Genomic DNA, 23,253 nt, shown 5'->3' on the forward strand with positions numbered 1-23,253 from the left:
AAAGAAAGTCTCCACAAGTAACCGAACAAAAAATCCCAGACTGATGTTGATCCTGAAACAAAAAACCTGACCATGTTTCTCCTGCACCTGCAATCGCTGTATCGGTTCCATAGCGAAGAGCACATTCAATTTCAAGCATTGTGTCTTATAAATAAACCTCTTCAAGTATGAGCATTGCTCCATGGCTACGCAATCAAAGTCTGAGAACATCTAATTCGCTCACACTGCTACTTCCTTAATGTAAGCTACTTACCTTGTAGGTGGATTTTTGCAGCTGCAGGAGGACTCAGTAAGTTACATACTAGTTAACGAAAATGAATTGATCTGCACGTTACAAATACCAGCAAGGCCTACTCAGCCATCAATCCTTTCGAGGTCAGTAAACTAAGCACCATTGAACTCGGTGATACTAACACTTCTCTTCCAAAGACACTTTCAAAACTAATACCTTCATTCTCAGACCCCTCTAGGAAGTTAGTTCATCATTGTAAATTTGTAATATTTTCTTGTACATTCCTCACCCTAGCTTGCGGTGTTTGATATTGTGTTCTTGCCTTCTATGCTCTTACCCTACCTCTTCTAATTTCCTGTTTATTTTTGTAACGTTCTATTTTGTAACATTTCTCTCCTGTAATGTACTGGTTCTATTGTACAGAGCTCTGACACCTTCGGGTAAATGTCTGCGCTACATTAAATAATTAAATAAATAAAATCACATCCCACATCCGAATGAAGTACACTACGCATCTCGGGTCTCGCATAAACACACACACCCCTAGGGCGGTGTCAAATGTTCACGTCACCTGGAAAGCAAAAACATCCACGTGAATATGTTCTCAGCTGGCGAAGCAGGTAATGAGGCAGCGCAGTATAAACAAATCGGTCGTAGAATCAATCAGCATAAGTTATGATGACAACGCAACCCACCCGCCCCCTCACCTTTGCGCTCCTCGTCGATGCGCAGACCCTGCGAGATGCATTCGAAGGCCTGTCGGTGAGCCGCCCGTACGCGCTCCGCCTGTCGCTCCTGCTCGGGCCCTTGAGTGCCGCAAGCCGCCATGCCCGGGGCGATTCTTTGCCAGCACCAGGCGCACAACAATCCCACTTGCACAAAGTTAGCTCTTGTTCCAGAGTGCACTCTTTGTTAAATGGTGTAAATCCGTTTAGTAGTTCCTGAGAAATCCATATATTTACAAAATATTAATATCTGATGGCCGCAAAGGATACGCGGACCCTTCCGATCTCTAGCCTGTCTCTGAATGGCTGTCAACACTTCAAACCAGGAAGTGTTGGCAGCCATCTTGTGACTTGGTTGAACAGAGTCACAAGGAAATGGGTAAAAAAAAAATGATTACAAAAAAAGAAAAGGGGGCAGGGTAGAAACACCCTGAGCCGCCCCCCCCCCTCCCCTCCCCCCCCCCGGGCCCTGAAGAGCATTAAAAATGTTTTTTTTTTTTTTTTTTAAAGTCGGCAGGAGTGCAAGAAAACCCGCTTCGTTTAATTAAGCCCCAGGTGGGCCAGGTTTCGTGGGCAATGCCAAAATATGCTTGGGGGCCCGCAGGGGCCGTCACATGCCTGGGGCCATACTGATTACATGCAGGGGTAAGCGGCCCCCACCGCAGCCCTGGGGACCGCCACCTCCCTGGAGCTTTATTATAATTTAAATGCTTGGGGGGGGGGGCGGGGAGTTCAGGGGACTACCACCTCCCCAGGGCTATAGTTATTACATGCGCAGGGCCACACGGTCCTCCCGCAGCCCCGGGGACTGCCAGCTCCCCAGGGCTCTGCTTTAAAAAAAAATAGTGGGGGGGGGGGGGGGTTGAGCCCTCCCACAGCCCCCAGGGACCACCACCTCCCCGTGGCATACATACATTTGTAAGTGCGGGGGTCTGTTGTGGACCGCCGGGGACCACCACCTCCCTGGGCCTTTAAACACGATGGGAGGGCAGCCCCCCTCCAGGAGCCATCCAAGGCCCTGGGTACCGCCACCCTGAGGGCCGGCTCCAGCAATGTCTCGGGGTGCCCACCCCCAGGACATTGCAGTTTGCTATGAGATGGCAGGAGCAGAGCTCTCGCTTGTTCAAAGCGAGTACACTTTGCTTTTAACCCCCAGGGAGCTGCAGGTTAGCAGCTCCCTGGGTGTAAAAAAGTAACGCCGGCCCCCAGAGGCTGGAGTCGGCCAGGACCGCGGGGCCTTCAGGCTCTCCTGTGCTCCCTTTAAAGATGGCCATGCCCCAGGTGGGTGGGGTCCCTGGGGCCGAAAATAGCCTGGAGGGGCAGGAGGGGGCATGCGAAAGGGAAAGCACTGCTGGTGGGGCTATGAGGTCCCCTTGCATCCGGAGGGCTTCAGGACTAAAGTGGACTTCCATCGCCCAAGCAGAAGTGCACCAGAAGGCGCAATTGCAAAGTTGTGTGAAAAGGGGGCGTGGCCTCTGACTACCTCTCAGCAATCCAGCTGTGTGCCACTTACTGGAGGTAACAGGAGGGCTAGCTGTCCCCCAGGGACCCTCAAGAGGCAAGGGGACTTCATCCCCTAACCCAGAACGCACCAGGAGGCGCGTTTGCAGAGTGGTGGATAAAGGGGGCGTGGCCTGCAACCTCCTCTAAACAATCCCACTGTGTGGGGCTTACTGGAGGCAACAGGTGGGCTAGTTGGCCCCTAACAGCCCCCAGCAACGAAGGGGGACTTCATTCCCCAACCAAGAGTGCGCCAGGAAGCCTGTTTGCACAGTGGTGGGCAAAGGGGGCGTGGTCTGCTACCAGAACTTAGCAATCCTGCTGTGTGAGACTTAGTGGAGGTTATCGAAGGGGTAGGTGGCCTCAAGGATTTCCTTGGGGACCAACTACCCCATCTGTTACCTGGTATCTGCTAACAGGTCTTCAGAGGCCACGCCCTGTTTATCTACCGCTCTGCAAATGCACCTCCTGGCACACTACTGGTTGGGCGATGAAGTCCACTTTACTCCTGAAGGACTTTGGGGGCCAAGAAGGCGTCCTGGTATCTCCTGTAAGCCCTACGCAGCGGAATTCTTGAATGCTAGTCTGAGGCACAGCCCCCTTTCTCCACCACTCTGCAAACGCGACTACTAGCTATAGAAGCATTTGCAATGCAATAGAGCTATTGGCGTTGTAAATGTATACGTTTTTTTACTAATGTTTTTGGGAGTGGATGTACGTTGTGTGTAATGGAATTATATGGTATGCTGTGCAGTGAAATTATGTGGATAGAAAGTATGCGGTATTTAGTGTATAGGCCAGGGCACAGTGCTCTAGTGGTCAGTGAATAAAAGCTAGGGTCCTCTTAATTAACTCCTTTCCATACCAGAAGCCGGACCAAAAGGAGGCACTTTTAATCACTAGAAACGTAATTTTTCCCCAGGAGGTTTTATTAAATTTTAAAACAGTAATTAACACTGTCATTTCTCAATACAGACATATAGCATGCGTTTCAGAACAACAATAGCAAACATAAAACCTGCTAATTTTTAAAAGACATTAAGTTATTGAGTGAGTTCAGGTAATAACGCTTTCTGAATCCTTACGGTTAATAAAAAAACTTTCGCATAAAGTGTGATTTTCATATTCCATTAACCACAAGGTTATTTAATGTATGATCTTAGATTCCAGCATTGGCAGGCCAATTGCTCTATAATGATGACAAACAGCATGGGGGATAAGGGACACCCAGTTGAGTACAACTAAATAGCATATGTCTGACGGATAAATGTCCATTTAACGTTATTCTGGTACAGTTCAAGTCCCATTGATTCCAGAAGAAAAGCCAGAAAGGCACAAACCACTTAGTCAAATTTTCTTTCTCAATCCACAGGTATCACAATATTGCTCGAATGTATTTTATTTATTTACTCAATGAATCCACAGAAATACTGAAATTGGAAACAGAACACATCATCTTAAAATTACAACTTAGACGAACCATTTAAAACATACCATTAAACATCCTCAACTCATCATTTTTTTAAGTTTACAGATACATCAACTGGTAACATAGTTTTAAAAAAAATGCATACAGCCACACAATGTCCACACAATCCTGCATCAAATTATTTGTTAAAAAGAGAAATCATTAAAATGTAAATTTGCAGATAGATTGTCTGATATCATATTTAAAAACAAAATACTGCTCAATGACAAAGGCTCTTGGAACCACCAAAAAAAAAAAAAAGCTTTTTAGTCAATAACATTAACAGATGATAGGTTAAACATTACGCCTCATCATATATCGCAGGGGACATTTTTTTACACAATGGTAACAAATATTTGGACCTCAAAATTTCTAGGCCTGGATAAAAAGCTGCACAAGCACTAAATCTTGTATAATGGTGTTAAGAGAATTGGCAACTCTGCATCCCCTGGACTCCCCTTTCCTTAGCCCATTGATTTACGCTTAATGGGAGCAGGCCAAACCTAAACCTCATATAAATAGACCTCACATGAGAGTTCAGATATGCTCCTAAATAAAATTGTATTGCACCATGAGTAACAAGGGAAAAATTCAATTGTAATCTTGGAATTTGTTGAAAATGTGCTAAATCAACTTGATAGTTTTTAAGTTTTGTTAATTCTTTCAAATTTGAGATCAGGATTTTAATCGAGTTAGACCCAACAATAGATCCAATTGAGCTGCCGGGTCCCAAAAAATGCAGTAAAGGTAAACACCCTTTCATAATCATGCACAAATACACCCCAAATTAGTTTTTTTTAATAACATCTTCAGGACTACTAAACAGCTTATAAGCTTATCGGAGAATATGACCAATGCCCTGTAGTTAACGACAACTCCAAACTAATAATTTCTATTGTGGAGGACTGCCCAAAAACTAAGTAATATTTCCAAAGTTTAAATTTGATGCCGTTGTAACTTTTCAAACAGCTATCGAGTGAGCCTCTGCTGCATTTGTATTATGGAAGGGATTTTTGAGACACACTTTTGATAATGATGAAATGTCTCTACCCCCCCACAGAGTTAAATACATTCTTTAAGTCAAACCCAATTGCAGTGGCTTTTGAGATTTGCCCCTTGACATGGTTAGACCATGAAAAGATGTTTAAATAAGAGTCCAGAGGTAAATATACACTTGAACTATTTCTAATTTGGTCCCTTCGTAAAACCATTTAGTTTGAGATTTCACACGTGTCACCCATAACCATATTTTTTCTTTTCCCTACGGCATACATTATTAGCGAAATTGGTTTCAACCCAAATTTAGGAGGGTGCGCATTCAGTGCATTTATAAGTTCGAGAAAATCAGCCACGTAAAGGGAAAATAAGAGGGGCAATAAAATACAGCCTTATTTAAAGCCATTTCAAACTGCAATACTGGAGGTATATTCAAACCCAGAACAGAGTAAGACTTTTAACCAGTTGTCAGAATATAATGATATCAGTGAACTGAATAGCATTGCTGGAATGCCCCAATGTATTAATTTTGCCAAAGTAGGTGGCGGTCAACTCTATTAACTGCGTTGCTAAAATCAACAAAAGCAATATAAAGTTTGGCCTTCCTCAACTTCACATAATATTCAGCAATCATTACTAAAGCTACAATGTTATCTATAGTAGAACAGCCCTCCCTGAAACCACACTACTCCCTTGAGAGAAGAGGTTTTGTGTTTACTCATCCAGAAATTCAGTGAAAAAGGCATTTACCTATTATATCTAATAGGGCAATAGGCCTATAGCTTTTATGGTCATTTCTATTAACCTTTATATAAAGAGGAATCATTATACTACCTTTCCAAGATGATGGGACAGATCTGGAGTGTAAACAATGATCAAAGAGTTGTTTCAAGTATGGAGCCCAAGGACTGGGCAGGATTTTACTATACCTACAATAATTTTATCCCAGGCCAGACGCACAAGAGTTTTTTAACCCTTTGATTGCATTGATGATTCCACACTCAGGTCTTCTCAAACTATTGGGGGTGGGGGGGGGGGGGGGGAAGTAGGGGTGGGGGTATGGAAGGCTCCAATTCTAGCAAAGAATACTGTTTTCCTGTACCTGCATACAGTTGCTCTATATATGGCTGCCAGTCGAATTCATCCAATGGATTTGGTTTTTTGAAGTAGTCTTTACCCAAGCACTTTGCAAAGATGAACCAAAATTTACTAGCAATTCTTAAAACTAGAGCACATTGCAAGGACCATCAAAATCTCACTATTTGAGTCTCCCTTTGTTGCCTTTTGAACCAATTAAAATTACCAGTCTTTATCCTAGAGTAAATACTAGTTTTTGAAGTAGGACGTACAGGTTTCAACAAAGCTTTACTGATTTTTCAAAGGAAGATATGGAAACATTTTATAGAGAAGAGTTAACAAGATGTTGAATAGTCAAACTTACTTTCGCATTGTTAACTGGATTGATCACAAAAATCCTGTTTAGAAGGGTTCTTAAGGTCCTGTCACCATCAGAACCAACATTTAAAAGGTAATTTGATAACCTGAGACCAATCAATAACTAGAGATGGCTGCTCCAAAAATTAGAACCTAATGTGATACTAAATAATGATTTAGAGTCTAAATAATGGATGAAAGCATAACTTAAGAGGGACCCGAGGGCTTCACGCTCTCATGAAAAATTATCTACAGGGTGGTTGTTAAACCTACCATTAATTAATACTACAATTAATTCCAGCGCCCAATCAAGTAGTAAAAGAGCCATCTTGTTACTCCTTTTATTAGGGAGTACTGGATCAGCAAAGTCCCAAAGTGAATCAAAATTGGAAAAATGATGCTTCCGGTAACGAAAAGGAGATTTTGGTATTAAAGTCCACTACAATTAGTAAAGTGGCTTTGGAAAACAAATTCTCTGCTTTTGAGAACAGCAGAGAATAAGTAACAAATCATTCTTAAAATCACAAGATGGTGAAAAGTACACATTACAAATAAGATATTCCACTAAACAATCTTGACTATGTAAAACAGAACAGTAAGCCATAATTGCAAAATTCAAAGAGAAAATCAGTCTAGTAAATGCCATCCCATAGTTGATTTCAATAAAGTACAAATGCCCCCTTTAGGTATTTTCAGTCCCTGCGTTTCCTTCAATAAAGTTTTTTATTTCAAACTCTTTACAAGACCACGTTTCCTGCAAACATACCACCATACAGGAGTCAAACAAAGAAGCAAAATTAGGAAATGCACACAGATTTTTTTAGGCCAACAATATTCCAATAACATAGTGACCAAATGTTAATCTTAACATCAGGTAGGATTCAGAAACTTAGGGAGCCAAAACCAGGGGGCATCAGCTCCTATGTTTCTACGAGACAAAGTCAGGGACTTTTCATAAACTTCTCTATGGCTATGTAGTTGAGAAAACATTACATTTTGGGCCTTCAATTTGATATGTAGATGTAATACATAAAGAGCCACAGGTCTTTTGACTATATCTTTTGCTGTGTATGAAGGATTGTGTACCGCTAAGTCAATTCCCATTTTTTAAAATGTTTCCCTAAATTGTGAGATTTGTTCTACCACTGTATTTGATAAAAAGAAAGCAGTAGATTAATGATGAACCTGACCATTTATGCACCTTGAAGAAACTTTAACCCAATCTATATCACTAGAGGAGAGGAGTAAAAGATCATAAATGTTATAAAACAATTTAAGATTATTTTGTCTATTCAAAACAATATCATACTCAAAGGGAAAAAAAATCTGAAAATGATAATAAAAGGCTTAGACTGATAATCTGCAGAGTGATTCAAACTCTTAGCTCTGTCATTCAGAGAATTCAAGTACCTTTGAACACAGACAGATGATGGCACAAAAGGGGTTGTTGTCAGATTCAAAACAAGTTTTCTTTAGAAACAAAGCAATTATTAGGAGGAATCTGATCACCCTGTAAGGACGAGATCTCCATCTCACAGCGAGAAAAGAGAACCAACGGATCATTGAATTGGTGCTGGAGGTAATCAAGGTGAAAAATTAAGGCTTGGAAGCGCGTTCCCGACGAAACGACTTAAGAATTCTTGGCCTTCCGGAGTCGACAGCTATCTCGAAAATGGAGCCCTTCATTGATACTCTCTTGCGTGAGATATTTGGTTCAGTACTTTCCCCGGTCATGATCATTGAGAGGGCGCACCGCTCGCTTGGTCCCCGACCGGTGCCGCGCGCACCGCCGCGCCTGTTCATCGCACGCCTCCTCAACGCTATCCTTAGAGAGGCAAGGGCTAAGAGCCCCATCACCCATCTGGGTAACAACCGGTCCTTCTTTCCGGACTACAACCCAGCTGTGCAAGCTGCTCGCAGGGAATTTGTACCAGTAAAAAGGCTTCTACAGTTTTCTTCTATTCCCTGCCAAACTGAAAATTACGCATGACGGGCAGGCACATTTTTTTTTTTTTTTTTACAGATCACAAGTCGGCCTTGAAATTCACGAAGCATATTTGCCTTTGCAAGGCTTCTTAGGTGACCTGCAAAGGCTCCACAAGATCGCCAAATCTAAGCGATAATGACTGATTATTATCTGCCATGTTACACTCTGATGTCACTTATCCACATACACTACCTCTGTGCACACATTGGATTGTTGTAGTCAATGCGAGGCCAAGGACTTACTGCATGTGTGTGATAAGGGAAATATCTAGATGGTATACTATATTTATGTCGCTGTTAAACTGTTGGTACACTCACTCTTTAACTTTTGAAGAGCCGGGGTGGGTTTCATGCTATAGTAGCCTGGCCACCCTGCCACATGTTAGGTGTTTGCCGTCGTTCCTCCCCCCCCCCACCCAACAGGAGATCCCCCATTTGTTAGAATTTTAAAATTGGGTTCGGGCTAAGAATAGGGAGGGTGGGAGGTTTGCATTCTCGACCTAATTGGGAGGTTGTAGTGGGAGGGGGGTGGATAAAGGATATCTGGAGGCTTCGCAATGGCACAGCGAGAGAAGGAACGCACGCCACACCTGCACATAACAGCTGGTCTAGGTTAGATTACTGGTTTCTGAGTGAGGATGCGACTGAATGGATAACTGGTGTCACTACACTTCCACGCACACTCTCCGATCAAAACCCGGTGCAACTGGTTCTTAACATTCCAACTATGATTCACCGGCCATTCACATGGCGATTTCGATCGTCGGCCCTATTGGATCCCACTTACAACGACACTATTCGCAAAGCAATAGAACACTACTTTAATGTCAACAAAGGCATGGTGGACAGTGCTGCAACATTATGGGAGGCATTTAAAGTAACGATTCGGGGGGGGGGGTCTGCATCAGCACTACAGCCGGCATCCTAAAAGACCTTAGAGCTAAACTCACTAAGGTAGAGGCCACCCTACAGGAGTTAGAGAGGGACTACACTGATCGCCCATCCCCTGATACACTGGCACGAATACATGAGCTAGTCCTGGAATATGTCACTCTAGCAGAATCGGAAACTCATTACATCTCACGCCAACATGTCGCCAGGAAATATGGAGAGGGTGGGAGACTGGGCCGCAATCTAGCTGAGAAAATCAAAACGTGCGTAGATCATCATCACATGGATAAAATAACTGATCCTAAGGGTGTGGAATATTACAATCCTTTGGATATAGTAGAACAATTTTGCGGATACTATGCTAAAATGTATACCTCACAGGGGACAGGGCAAGACTATGCGGTGGGAGAATATTTGGAGGACATTGCCTGTGCGTGGTTAGCTGATGGCCATCTGGATTATCTAAATCAACCGATAGATAAGAAAATGAAAAAAAATGAAATTTTGTACTTGTATAGCGCACTGATGCCCCAGCGACGGGGCGTCCTGGCGCTTGTACTCATACCGCTGTTGAACCCTTCCTGGCTTTCCCTGTGAAATGTCCACTCCTGGGCACCCCCAAGGTGAAGCCAGGCATCCCCACCGCTGTTGGGGCCGTTGTGGAGATTAAGCAAGCTATTGCCCAGAGTTGCAGAGTGGGACCCATGATTAGAGTAGGCACCGAGGCGAGAAATATCAGGTCCGAGGAAATTGAGCCCAAGACCCGCTGAGGCGGGAACGGAACCCTGGTCCCGGGCCAGATCTCTGCATCAGGGTCTGCCGCTCTAACCATTGAGCCACATTTCTCCACAAAGGCATAAGGCAGACTTAAAAGCAGCGATTTGTGCCCTACCAAACGCAAAGGCGCCTGGGCCAGATGGTCTTACCATAGAATTTACAAAGAATACACAGACCTCATCACACCATGCCTACTAGAGGTATATGCTGAGGCGCATGAAACCGTGTTTCTACCTCCGTCTCTCCATCAGGCTTTAATTATCACCCTGCTGAAAAAGGACAAACCTCCTGACGCATGAGACTCATATCGGCCTCTCTCGCTGATCAACATTGATGCTAAAATACTAGCAAAAATTCTGGCCACTAAGCTCCAGCCATTGATGCCCTGTTTGGTCCTGCCGGACCAATCTGGCTTTATCCCGGAACGATCCACATCTCATAATCTGAGGACCATTTTCTCAATGCTGCATGTCCTCAACCCACAGCTACATGCGGCGGCTGTGATGCTTGACGCTGCTAGAGCGTTGAATTCCATTGAGTGGAGCTATATGTTCCGCATCCTACAGCGAATCAGGTTTTCACCAATTTTCTTGGCCTGGGTGAGAATACTGTACGCGGACCCCTCTGCGCGGGTCCGGGTGGGAGGTCTAACGTCCGAGCCTTTCTCTATCAAACGCGGCACTCGTCAAGGATGCCCCTTATCATCGTTGCTGTTTGCTATTGCACTTGAGCCCTTGGCATGTGTAATACGCCAAAGGCACAGGGAAACAGCTCTAAATTTTAATCATAGACCGGTCGGTATCTCCCTGTATGCCGAAGACATGGTGCTCTTCATCAGAGAACCTACTTGTTATTTGGCACAGGTGTTACTAAAATACATCAGATTCGGACTGATATCGGGCCTCAATATTAACTGGGACAAGTCAGTTATCATGCCTCTGACGGCGAACACTCCCCCTCCAACTATGGAATACCCACTGGTTTGGACAACAGACCCGGTCAAATATCTGGGGGTTTGGATTCATCAAGACCCTGACGTCGTTATACGGGAGAACTATGGGAGGGCATGTGTCACACTGGACCAGCAAATTGACAAATGGATAACATTGCCATTGTCCCTAGCGGACCGCATTGCAATTGTAAAAAGGGTGGTGTTGCCGCGTTTCCTATATTTATTCTCTAATGTCCAGATAACACTAACAAAACATTTTTTTAATACGCTGCGAACATCTCTGCTCAGGTTGATCTGGGGAGGCACGCAGGCTTGGGTGAAGTGGACTACCCTTACACTTAACTATGATAAAGAGGGATTTGGTACGCCGGATCCATACATATATTACCTCAGTGCGCAAGCACAGTATGCATATTTTTGGTTACATCCCCATGACTACACCTCACATGTGGCAGTTGGAGAGGGCGATGCCTATCCGACCCCCCCCATGTAGTCTTTTTACTCACGCACGACGAGGCATCCCAAAAACAGAAATAAACACACTAGATACCACAATTGCAGCGTGGCAATCCGTAGGCCAGCTCGCCAATAAATTACATATATATGCCCCAGCAATGCCCCGGACGCATCACGCTGCTATATCGGTGACGCAGGAAGAGGGCCCCATGCGACTACTCAAAAAGGCAGGCATAACTACAATGCAGGACCTTTACCCGGGCTGCACTTTCCTCACCGCCGAGGCTCTCTAGTATATTACTAACCCCACATTACTTTTCCAGTTCCCTATCCATAGACTGAGACTGGCAATGAAATCACACTATACTACATCGGTAGAGCCTCCTGTTCTACAATCACTACAGTTGCTATTAACTACTCCCACAAGGAGAAAGTTAATCACAAAACTGTACAGGGCAATAAGAGCTGAGAAAACCACTGGGCCAGATAAGAGCCTTGCTAGATGGATTGATAGGCTGACAGCCCCTATGACACTCACGGAATGGGAACATGTCAGCAACCTTACGTCAAACATATCACACGCCCCTTCGCTTACACAGATATGGTTTACGAGATTCTAGTGGCTGTAAGCGATATGGCCAATTGGAAGCTGATTTTATGCATCTCGATTGGGAATGTGAGAGGGTGGCCCAATTTTGGAGGCAGGTGGTACAACAAATATGGGTAATGTCTGGGTCGGAACTGCAATGCACACCGCTGGTATGCCTATTGTGTTATGTTCCTCATGTGAAAGGGGCACTGGGAAAATTCATACGAATTGCGCTACTGATGGCCAAACGTCAAGCTGCTATAAAGAGGGAAGGAGTACCAGCGCCAAATGCTGACCACTGGCTTAAAGACTTGATATACTGCAAAGAAAATATGCAAAGAAAATATGGAATTGTACGCAGAGGAACTCCCGACGTCGTCCAAGCCCAAAGATATATGGGAGCCTTTGCGTCAATTCCTGCAGTAACAAGCCATGGCTGATTCTCAATCTGGAGCAGATTAGTGTCATGTATGGGAACTTTTTACCATTCAAGGTGTACACTGGAGACGTTGATCTGATATGTAATGCTTCTATCCCCGTGTTGAACAATGACACCTTGTTTTTTGGTTGGTTTTATACATAAGCTGCCTTGCATGGTAGCGGTCTGCTTAATTTTGCTTGAAAATCAATAAAAACACATTTAAAATAAATAAACCAGCACTGCCACCACCTCCACCATGATGCTTTAAAAAAAACATTATTACAGCAATATTGCTGCCAGCTAGGTTCGCATAATTCACCTAGCCCACTTAGCCCCCGTTGGCCACGTCTACTGGTAACCCGGCCCAGCCACGCATCCAACCACCCCAGCTCCCCGAGGAAGAACAACACAGTGGTGGCAGTCATCAAAATGTCCCAATGGGGGAGGAAAGAACAAGGTGGGGGGAGAGGGGAACAAGCAAGTCCAAAGGCCAATATCAAAATGGCCAAAACCTACCGCTACACTGGGGGATGAAGAGCAGCTTTCTACAACTCAACACGGACAAAACGGGAGTACTCATCATGGGCCCACACCCCGACGTCTGGAACGACACCTGGTGGCCCCCCACCCTCGGAAGCCCACCCACCCCCACAGACCACGCACGCAACCTCGGAATTATCCTGGAGTCCGAACTCAAAATGGACCACCAGATCAACTCCGTCGCATCCTCCTGCTTCCACACCCCCCGCCTCCTACGCAAGACCTTCAAATGGATCCCCCTCGAACGCAGAAAGACCATCACTCACGCCCCCGTCACCAGCAGACTTGACAACAGCAACGCACTCTATGCCAGAATCAACAAAAACCTCACCCACAAGCTACAAAACATCCAGAACGCCGCCGCCAGACTAATCCTCAACCTGCCACGACACTGCCACATCACCCAGCACCTGCGCACACTCCACTGGCTCACCATCGAGGCAAGAATTACCTTCAAGATTCTCTCCCATGCACACAAAGCCCGCCACAACACCAGACCAGCATACCTGAACAACGGACTCAAATTCCATGCATCCCAAGGGACCCTATGATCAGCCCAGCTCTCCCACACCGTGGTCCCCCGCACCAGGAAGGCCAGATCGGGAGGCCACTCCTTCTCCTTCCTCGCAGCCAGAGCCTGGAACGCCATCCCGCTCCACCTTAGACAGACAACATCACTCCCCATTTTCAAAAGGGACCTAAAAACATGGCTCTTCGATAGACCTCCTCCTTGATGGACAGGATCTTGCACCTCCCCTCCACCCCAGCGCCTTGAGACCCTTGCGGGTAAGTAGTCGCGCTTGATCATGATTGATTGACAAGGAGAACAGCAACAAGCGGAAACAGTAGTAGCGGTAACCGACTGTATTCGCTTGCTACCTGAGGCGGAATGAGGAGATGCAACAATCGCTTTAAAGTGCGAGCATGAGGACGAACAGCAGGCAAAAGCATGACAGCGTTAGGGGTATCCTGCTGAAATATATATTTTCATAGGCTTATTCAATAAAGTCGATTATAAAACAGGATGTCTTGCATCAGATTGTTTTCAATGTACCCAGTCTGAAATGTGCGAGTCCGGTTTGGAAAGATGGCCACTCTATCAACCAAGATTTTATTGCAAAGCTTAGCAAAGATATTTAGAATGGCTATGCGTCCAAAGGAAGAGCAAAGCTGGACATTTTGCCTTAGCTGAGGCATGATCATGAATACTGCTATGCTGCATGGCCAGTGATGCAGAGTTATCCAAATCGGAGGTCCAGGACCTCTGAGGAAGTGGAATTTTGCAAGTTTGATAGTTTTTAAATCTTTAAATAAGCCCAATTACACAAAATTGCTTGTTCAGTACTGCTATGTATTCTACGGACCAAAGAACATAAGACTATTTTGATTTATAATTCTGTTTGGCTTCTATAACCCTCAGATGTGTCTGTAAAATGTACCTTTTATCCTGAATTTTTTTCCTCAGTTATGACCCTTTGTCCTGAATTTTTACTTTCACTGCCCAGAATGTGTGTCCATGCCAAGTGGTAACCCTGGACTAAACTTAGCTAAAAACTTCAATACGTCTTACTCCTGATCAATCAGTTCTTCCCTCAGCCAAGCGATGCCTCCCAAACAGTCATTACGTCCAGAGGCATTTAATGGAGTCTACAATTTGCAGAAGAATTTCAAGTGTCTAAGTGTACTCTAATAGAAGTCACCATTGCATATTAATAGATATGTAGTTGTGGACTGTGGCTCAGGAACACTGACTTCACCTTCCCATTAGCGATCATATTGCATAGAGAAAAGTATGGGAACTGTGATTCAAAGTACAGTGGGAGTCAGAGACCTGGCTAAAAAGAATAAAATCTGAACTACTGTATTGGCCTTTCACCTACAGATAACTGCATTATAAAATATAATGTAAACACTTCAAATGAAAAATAAATGTAACTTAAATGTATCTTTGGGGAAATGCATTTCTCAGGTATGAAAGCTTGTTTGGTTAATGCGATTAATTCCGATGTCTGTGGATGTGACTGGACGGCCACTGATTTGAATCCTAGTGGGTGCACGGAGGTAATAGTGATGTGTGATTATAGAGCTAAGAGGTCCATGCTTGTCACAGAAAGCACTGTGGCTATATGTAGGTTTGAAAAACTAACAGCACACGGTATAAATACACTGTTGCAAAATGTTCAAAAACATTGTTTAAAATATTTAGTGCTTTGAAGTTATGGTTAGTTAAACGCTATCAATTATAGCCTGTCCTGGCTCCCAAGTAGCCTTTAGATTTGCCGATTACCCAATTGCACACATTTACAGTTATTTCAGGTATCCGGGACCCTGGAGAGATGACAGCTTAATTATTCTCCAGCTGCCTCTGCCTTCGCTCACTTGACAGTAGAGTGGACGCTCATGTACCCTTTTCAATCTGCGGGAACTCACAGCTCAAATACAACGGTTGATTTTCTGAATAAACTGTGACAGTTATGAACAGTGTTGATCAGATTAATAAAGCGTGGGAACGTGGTTTCCCAGCCCAATTCGACCGCAGAGTGAAAATATAGCTCGTATGAAAGACAGAATTGTTAGGTACTGCCTCTGTGTCAGTCCATAAATGTAACTTCTGTCTGCCAAACTTTGCTTCCATATTGCTCTTGATTCGCTACATTGTCCGCCCATCTTTTAATGACATACTGGTCTCCATCCACCTTTTAATTTCTGTTTTTCTTTTATCACCCCGCTGCCCCTCTATGCACTATCGTTAACCCCCATTTGACTGCATTTCCACCACCCACCCCTCCCACTCACTACTTTCCACCCTGGCACCATCTCGGTCTCTCCCCCATCACCTCTCGGCTCTATGCCTCTCACCTCCGCTCTCTGTCGCTGCTTAAGCTCTTGTTGGGCGGCCCTCTGTTTTGCCTTCTCCAGCCGGTTCTGAGATTGGTCTTTAGCTCGGGGCCGATCCCTGCGCCCACTGGCTGGCTCCATGCCCGAAGTTCCTGCCCGATGGGTGTGTAAACAGGGGTGCGGAGGAACGACGACAGGGAAAGGGGCTTAGAGTCACAAAGCTGCGGCCATATAGCCTGTTGGGTACGTACTATCTCACGCCAGCAGGCGGCAGTAAAGGTTTGTCGCTGTCAAAGTAAAGCCGCTCAACAAGAACGCGAAAGAGTCTAGAGCTGCTCAGAGTGGTGAAGAAAGACGAGTTTAGAGCTGGAGAACAGACTAAAATGGAGACCATAGTAGCAGGGTCAGCCGAGCATTGTGAGAAACATCTTTCCTCCATTTCGATTTGAGTATAAAGACAGAGAAAGGACAAAACCTCTGTCATGGAAAGGAAAGAAAGACACATACAGAAGACACATAGACAACAAAACCACTCTAGTTCGGGGATGGGGAAAGGGTTAGTCCGCTCAGCTCCGATCGTTTCCGAGATTCCGACTAAGCTTGCACTGGAAAATTAGAAGTGGGTGAGGCAAAATAAAATAACAAGTGTGAGTCGAGACAGTAATTAACAGGGAGATACGAGCCACAGCGAACCTGTGGTGTGCCTCAAACTGTTTGAGTCAAATAGTCCGTACAAGCCAAGCTATGAAAATATTTTGCCATATAAATCATGCCACAAACATGATAACTCTTCAAAATCACATAAAACGTACCGGATGGCCACGTCCACAGCGTCCCAAAGCGTTAACATGGGAAAGGACGCGTTTCGTATCAGATCACTACATTGAAACGCATTTAATACAAATTATCGTTTTCAAACTTTAATTTAGAAACAATCTTGCGCCCTGGCGACAGTGACTTTACTAAACTAAGAGGCAAGCCAATTGTCGCGCACTCTATATGAGGCCTATTTTCTTATTATACATGGAGAAATATTATAGTTTATTAAATCAAACACAAGAGAGTTTTTTGTACAGACCAGATTCCGAACTCACCTATTTGAAGCTATGCTCAAATGTTATAATGAAGAACAAGCATTTACAATGCAATAGGTCTCGCTTTTACGCGAGTTTGAGCTATTCACATTGCAAATAACAATGCCTTTTATTTGCGTTTTCGTTTTTCAAACATAAATAAAAGGCATCGTCATTTACAATGCCAATAGCTTAAACTCGCGTAAATGCGAGACCTATTGCATTGCAAATGCTTGTTCTAACATGCTGTGTTTTTGTTGAGCTGCGACCCATGCCGTTAAAGGTACTAGAACTCTACCCAGGTTTATCTCCCCTAATGAGGCAACAGAGATGTCTTTTATGCGACTTGCAATGCGGCGACATTAACTAGTTACGTTATAGCATATTTATAGCACTTCCAGATATAGCGCATCAACACCCTGGAGGCAGGGTGACAGAGCGCTTTACAGTAGAGAGCATTGATGAACATAGGGGTTAACTTAAGTGTAGGGGACGCCTTTGGCATATTGGCTGGAAACTGACCCACAGGGGGGTGAAATCCCCTCCCCAAATTGAAGTAGAGAGGTGTGCATGCCCCGTCATTTGTAGTGGCACAGCTACCAAGCAGCCTAATTGCTCACGTGACACTTCCTGCCATGTTGCATTCTGGAACTTGTAGTTTTGTGTCTCGGCCTTCCAACCGTGCCCATCCTCAGATCATGCACGCAGTGAAGTTGCCTCTAGTTCATTTGAAGTCAATGGGAGAAATAAATTCTCCCTATTTATGTTTTTAAAGCGTTGGTATATATGTGCTCTCCTTCAATTTTTGAAAGACCTGGGTATCTGTGAATTCAGAGAAGTAAGACTGCCTTTTCATACTCTCTTCATAAAGGGGCCCAGAGTCGGGTGGCAGAATAAAGTGCTCGAATGGACTGGCCCGACCCGACCACCGCACAAAGCAGCGCCACAGCCAATCCTGAGCTCAGCTCCGCGCTCTGGTTGATCACACTGAGACCCGGTCACCTCCCTCCCGGGCGCTTCTCCGCGCTGCTGCACCTACATCACACATGGGCAGCTAAGGCCACCTACACATTCCCGGGTGACAGGGAACGATGCTGGTAATGGAGGGTGGGTGTGCATTGAATGAGTGCGAGGTGTGCGTCTTGTGTGTGCTGATGAGCAGCGAGTGGGGGGAGGAGAGAGAAGTTGTGAAAAAGCAGCAGCGGGGAGAGAGGGCTGTAGTTGCCTGGAAGTGCGACGTCACGGTGCATGATTTCCAAATACGCATTCAGCCTGCTGTCAGTTTAGTTCCGTGGCTCGCCCAACAGGGCAAGAAAACCAGCTCAGATGCCTTATGACTTCCTGGCCATATCACTGTAGGAACACTAGACAAGCATTGGCCGCACGCGCGCCTCGCGCTTAAAGTTGAAAAAAAACGAAAAAAAAGACAAGTTATTGCAAGGGGTGAACGGACACTCTCGCGAGAGAGGCCGTTATTAAACAAGAAAATAACTAAATACTTGCAAAGAAACGACACTTGCGCGGTACATGCAAGAGAGATCTCTGGAGATAAACAAACCAGTCCGCAGTTTCTCGATGCCCACGTAAAATGTTCAGGGAGAAGCGGGAGATTGAAGTGTGACCACGTGCCACGCCACCTGAGCAGGATTAAAAACTCAATCACTCTTTCGGTGTTCCACGTGTGCTTGTTAAAGACCTACGCGAGCGTGTCAAGATATTACAAACACAGAAAAGTAATAACTAAACCTCTAATAGCAATCTAAACGGGAAAATAAGTTACTTCGCTGTTACTGAAATAAGCAAAAGATACAATTTAACCACATCGTTAAACTTAACAAAATAGCAATGTAGCAGATTAGCGCGGAACCGCCAAATCCAACAAGCATTGGCCGCACGCGCGCCTCGCGCTTGAAGTTTAAAAAAAAAAGAAAAACAAGCCTGGCGGAGCGGCTTGGGGGCGGGGGAGCGGACCTTTTGAAGTGCTCCCAAAAGGCGGATTGCATGGCGGCACGATGCGCATGATTGTGCGCGTGCTAGCCATGCAATCCGCTTTTTGGGAGCACTTTTGAAACCCGTATTCTATAGTCTCGCTTTGCAATCGCTTACGCGATAGCAAGGCGCGACCTAAAAAGGGGCACAGTGATATAAAATGTTTCCCTAGGATCATAGTTTGCTCTAGTGCAGAACCTAGGATTTATATCCCAGCTAGGTTTTCACATTTTTCGTTGTTCAATTCAGTCACTAGATCTTTCTCTTCTCTCTTATTTTACATCAAATGCTAATGTTTGTCTTTAATTCTTGGTGCATGAGGTTAGAGCATGGGTGGTAGACAGGACCCACATGAAAGCTTAGCTGTTTTGAGCTTGAAGGTCCAAGAGGAACTTTAGCTGAGCCCGGCATCTGGCTCTAGCATTCAGAGGCTCCCCACCTCTACTAGAAAGCCATACAGAATATAGTTTGAAAAAAAAATAAGAGTGCTAACCTGGGTTAAGATTAAGCAGCCTGATGAACATCAGTTGCTTTGGCACAGTAAGGCTCTAGGGTGCAATTCAATATGGATATATGTATCTGTTGAGGGAAAGTCACTTCCTAGGGCAAATGCCTGAGAACCCTGGTGAACTGTATTGTACTGTAGCATTTATAAAGCACTTTGTGCTCTTGTGTGGGGCGCTGAAGCGTGGGTAGTAGGCAACAACATGTGATCCTATGTGGGAAGAATTTTGTGCTCTGCATGAGGGACTAGCAAGGTATTGTTGTCGTGGAATGCAGTGCCTAACAGCAAAATGTAAGAGGGGCAGTGAGAGATAAGCATGCAAATTATAATTATAGTTACTAGCAAGGTATTGTTCAGGGGTGTGGAATTTTTTTAATAATCTACTTGGCCAAGGGACAAAATGCTACTGAGATCTACATGTCCTGTAAAATCCACTTGTCCCACCTACTGCATAAATCAATTATAAGGGCTGACAGAGAAACAACTGTGTCAATTTTTATGGGAAAATATGTACTTTTCACACTGCTCGCCATATACGCAGGATGATATCACAGTCCGCTTTATGCAAGGGCAGAATTAATGGTGGATAAATTTGCTCCACGAACCAGCAGCCTCTCCTATAATATTTATACCAGGAACCGGCACCCCCACCTTTAAACTGGCCTCAAGAACCAACACTCACTCGACTTAAACTGGGCTCAGAAAATAGCACATGCGTTATCATCTCAGAAAACAGCACCCCAGGCCATTCAACTCCTAAACTGAGCATATGCACCAGTGCCTCCCTAATTTTGTCCCACGAGACAGAGCCCTCTAGAGCACACCCAGGAGTCTTCAGCCACCTCTAGAGCATGCACAGGAGTCTCCAGTCTATCGACAAGGCCCAGGAGTCTCCAACCCTGCAACAAAGTTGAGCCTTTGCTCACTAAACCAGACGCAGAAGCCAGCATCAGCACCCAACCTCCCTCCCAAACCAGGCCACTAGTCAGCACCCCATTCACACCCAAATAACTCAGGCCTACAAGCCACCATACCTACAGTCAAACAAGACCAATGAGCCAGTTTCATCAGCCCTCTAAAACAGGCTGATCTGCCACTGTTATTACTCCGCTAAAACACAAGGTCAAGAAGCAAGCGTCCCCCGAAACACGGCCTAGGAGCAAGAATCCCCTCTAAACTTGTCCCAGAGGGAGCGATGTGCATAAATAATTTACAGCGGGGCAGTCTGCACAGTGCACAGGTCCACAGATGAGGAAGCAGGCAAGCATAATGGACCGAGAACTCAGAAAAGAGAGCTGAAGTCCGCTACTCCAGCACACAGGTGGCTGGAGCCAAAAAGATAACTTCTGCAGGAGGGAAAAGCAGCCAAGAGCATAAACTGCCTACTTGCACACAATCAGAAGAATATACCTTGACCTTCTACACGCCCACCCGCCAGCTACGATCGACCAGCCACGCCCTCGCCACCGTACCACGCATCCGCAGAGCCACCGCCGGAGGAAGATCCTTCTCCTACCTGGCAGCCACGACTTGGAACTCCCTCCCCATCCACCTTCGGCTAACCCAAGACCATCTCTCCTTCAGGAAGCAGCTCAAGACCTGGCTGTGCAAGCAGTAACGTACCCCTCCCCCCCAGCGCCTTGAGACCCTTCCGGGTGAGTAGCGCGCTTTACAAATGTCGTGATTGATTGATTGATTGATTATACACATTACAACCATGATGGGAATTAGTTCTCAATCTAGCAACTTTGGAAGGATTAAAAGCATAAACCACACATCAACTCACCCTCCAATTTGTGTGTGTTGTCCCTCTTGACATCACTGTAATTTCACATTAAAAAAAACTGAAAACTTACAAGACTCCAACAGCATTCCCCAAACGCAGAATTCACCCATTATGGGGGGGCAACCACTTACTTAAATGTCACAACTGAAACTACATGGGATACCACAAGCAAGGGGTGTAAATAAAGTGAATGAGTATAGAGAACTTGAGAACAGAGCCCATCCAATCAATCAAGGAGCCACTGTTGTACGTTCACAGAGAGGAAAAGTAACAGAGGAAAAGAGCACACAGCTAACTTCCATAGACCTAGAAAGGGATGCATACAAGGACTTTAGAGACAGGTAAAAGCAGACGACCAACAACCTGCGCAAAGGAGAAAAGTTTGAGAGATATGAGGTAAGGGGCAGCCCACCTCCCTGCACCCAGAAGTGGGTATATGCAGCGCGCACAGAGCAGGCGGAACACTTCTCCCTGCACCCATCCGGATCAGAGGGGTCAATGGGACAGACATAGAGTGGAACGAGGGACTCTTGCCTCCCTGCACTAAGGTGAAAGTGATGTGTACAGAGAGGCAAGGGGTATGGGACCATTGGCGCATTAAGGGGCCCATCCTGCCTGAATTAGGGAAACACAGGTTAGAGAAAGACACACAAAGACTGTACATCACTGAAGATATAATCATTTTAAACATGATTACATTCTGTACTGGTAAGAACTGATCCAACAAGAACTTGCATGAATTGCAGGATAGGAGAGGCAGACTGGGAAGCATCTTTCAAGAAGCGAGGAATTCTGCCGTGGGACATTTGAAGAAGTTAGTGCTAGGGAAGGCCCCTGTTATGGCTGGGTTTATAGCACAGTCTTTGAAACCGAGGGAAGTAGCTGGCACCAGAGACGGGTTTCAGGTAGGGGCTGGAGTTGGTTCTTTGGTTAGGGCTGGTAAAAGGGAAGAGTCGTTAAATGGGGGAGAGGCCAATCCCCAGAGGATAAGGGGAGATCGCGAGAATGGGGTGGGATGGAGGGTCATGGGAGGCAGGTCAGTGCCAAGTGAAGATGGTCTGTGAAAGGAGGTGCGGCCTATGCCCCCACTTCTACAGTCTCATGACATACTGGATGTTTAGGGTGATCCTAGCACTGGTAATGTTTCCACATCTGCATCCCTGGAAGTCCCTTAACTGCAGCCTCTTCTCTCTGCTCAGTGGCAGGGCCAGAGCGGCTGCCTCAGTGTCTCTCTGTCTCTCTCCTCTCCCACGCTGCCAACTCTCCTCCTCTGGTGGCTGCCCCTTTCTCCCTCCCCAGCGTCTGCCCCTCCCAGAGCCCGTCCTGACAGGGAGGCACACCTATCCCCGTTCACAGGCTGCTCTCTGCCGAGCCCGCCTGGTCTGTAATTCTCTGAGCTGCCTCTCTCTCTGCACCCAGTTCTGACCCTCGGATAATTTCTTCCGGGCCTTCCCACTGAGCAGCCTGCCCACTGTGTCACGATCCCGCCTGGATCCGGAGACTCCTCAGAACTCGTGCGTCGCAATATGGGTTCCACTCCTTGATATCCCCAACTCACACAACAATTGCACAGAGTATTAGGGCGATCAAGTAAGGGAAGGGAATGGATGGGAACAGCGGGGAGTAGAACTTGTAACACAAAATACATATAAAAGTATACACACAAGTACATGCAACTCTACACTCAAGCCTACTTCTGACTGGCCGCACCAACAATCACCAGCTGATACTTCCTAGGATTCAACAAGTGGTATTTTCTCATACCCAACACTTCAGTTCCGTAAGAAAAGACATGCAGCGTGAAATAGTGTATGCATCAATGAGTCAAACACACCCCCAGCCCCGGACTTGCTTAACTTCAGCAACCCTCGTGTTGGGGGAGTTCTAGTAAGAAAGTTATACACAAAAGTGGCCTTAATCTACTTGCAGAGATATCTAAAGCGCCACTACAAAACTCTACATAGCACTATATCGGAGCGGTCTCTAAAGGTTCGTATTTTCCCTTAATCTGTTTGTAGAAAGAGCATTTGGAAAAAGGGCGTTCTGCCTCGTCCTCACGGTTTCGTCAATTAGACGCTGGGGAGAGAGACGGATG

General features: G+C 45.5%; 1 protein-coding gene across 1 annotated transcript in view; it reads right to left on the minus strand.

Annotated features, from left to right (window-relative positions):
- The window catches only part of SVBP (small vasohibin binding protein), a 79,222-nt gene extending 63,127 nt beyond the window's left edge, over positions 1–16,095 (minus strand). The window contains exon 1 of the mRNA XM_085614883.1: positions 15,827–16,095. Coding sequence (XP_085471009.1) covers positions 15,827–15,946 — 120 coding nt within the window. The 5' untranslated portion in view covers positions 15,947–16,095. The remainder of the gene's footprint in view (positions 1–15,826) is intronic.
- Positions 16,096–23,253: the final 7,158 nt, after the last annotated feature.

The sequence above is a fragment of the Triturus cristatus genome, chromosome 1_2 (genome assembly GCF_964204655.1).
Source record: "Triturus cristatus chromosome 1_2, aTriCri1.1, whole genome shotgun sequence".
NCBI classification, from domain to species: Eukaryota; Metazoa; Chordata; class Amphibia; order Caudata; family Salamandridae; genus Triturus; species Triturus cristatus.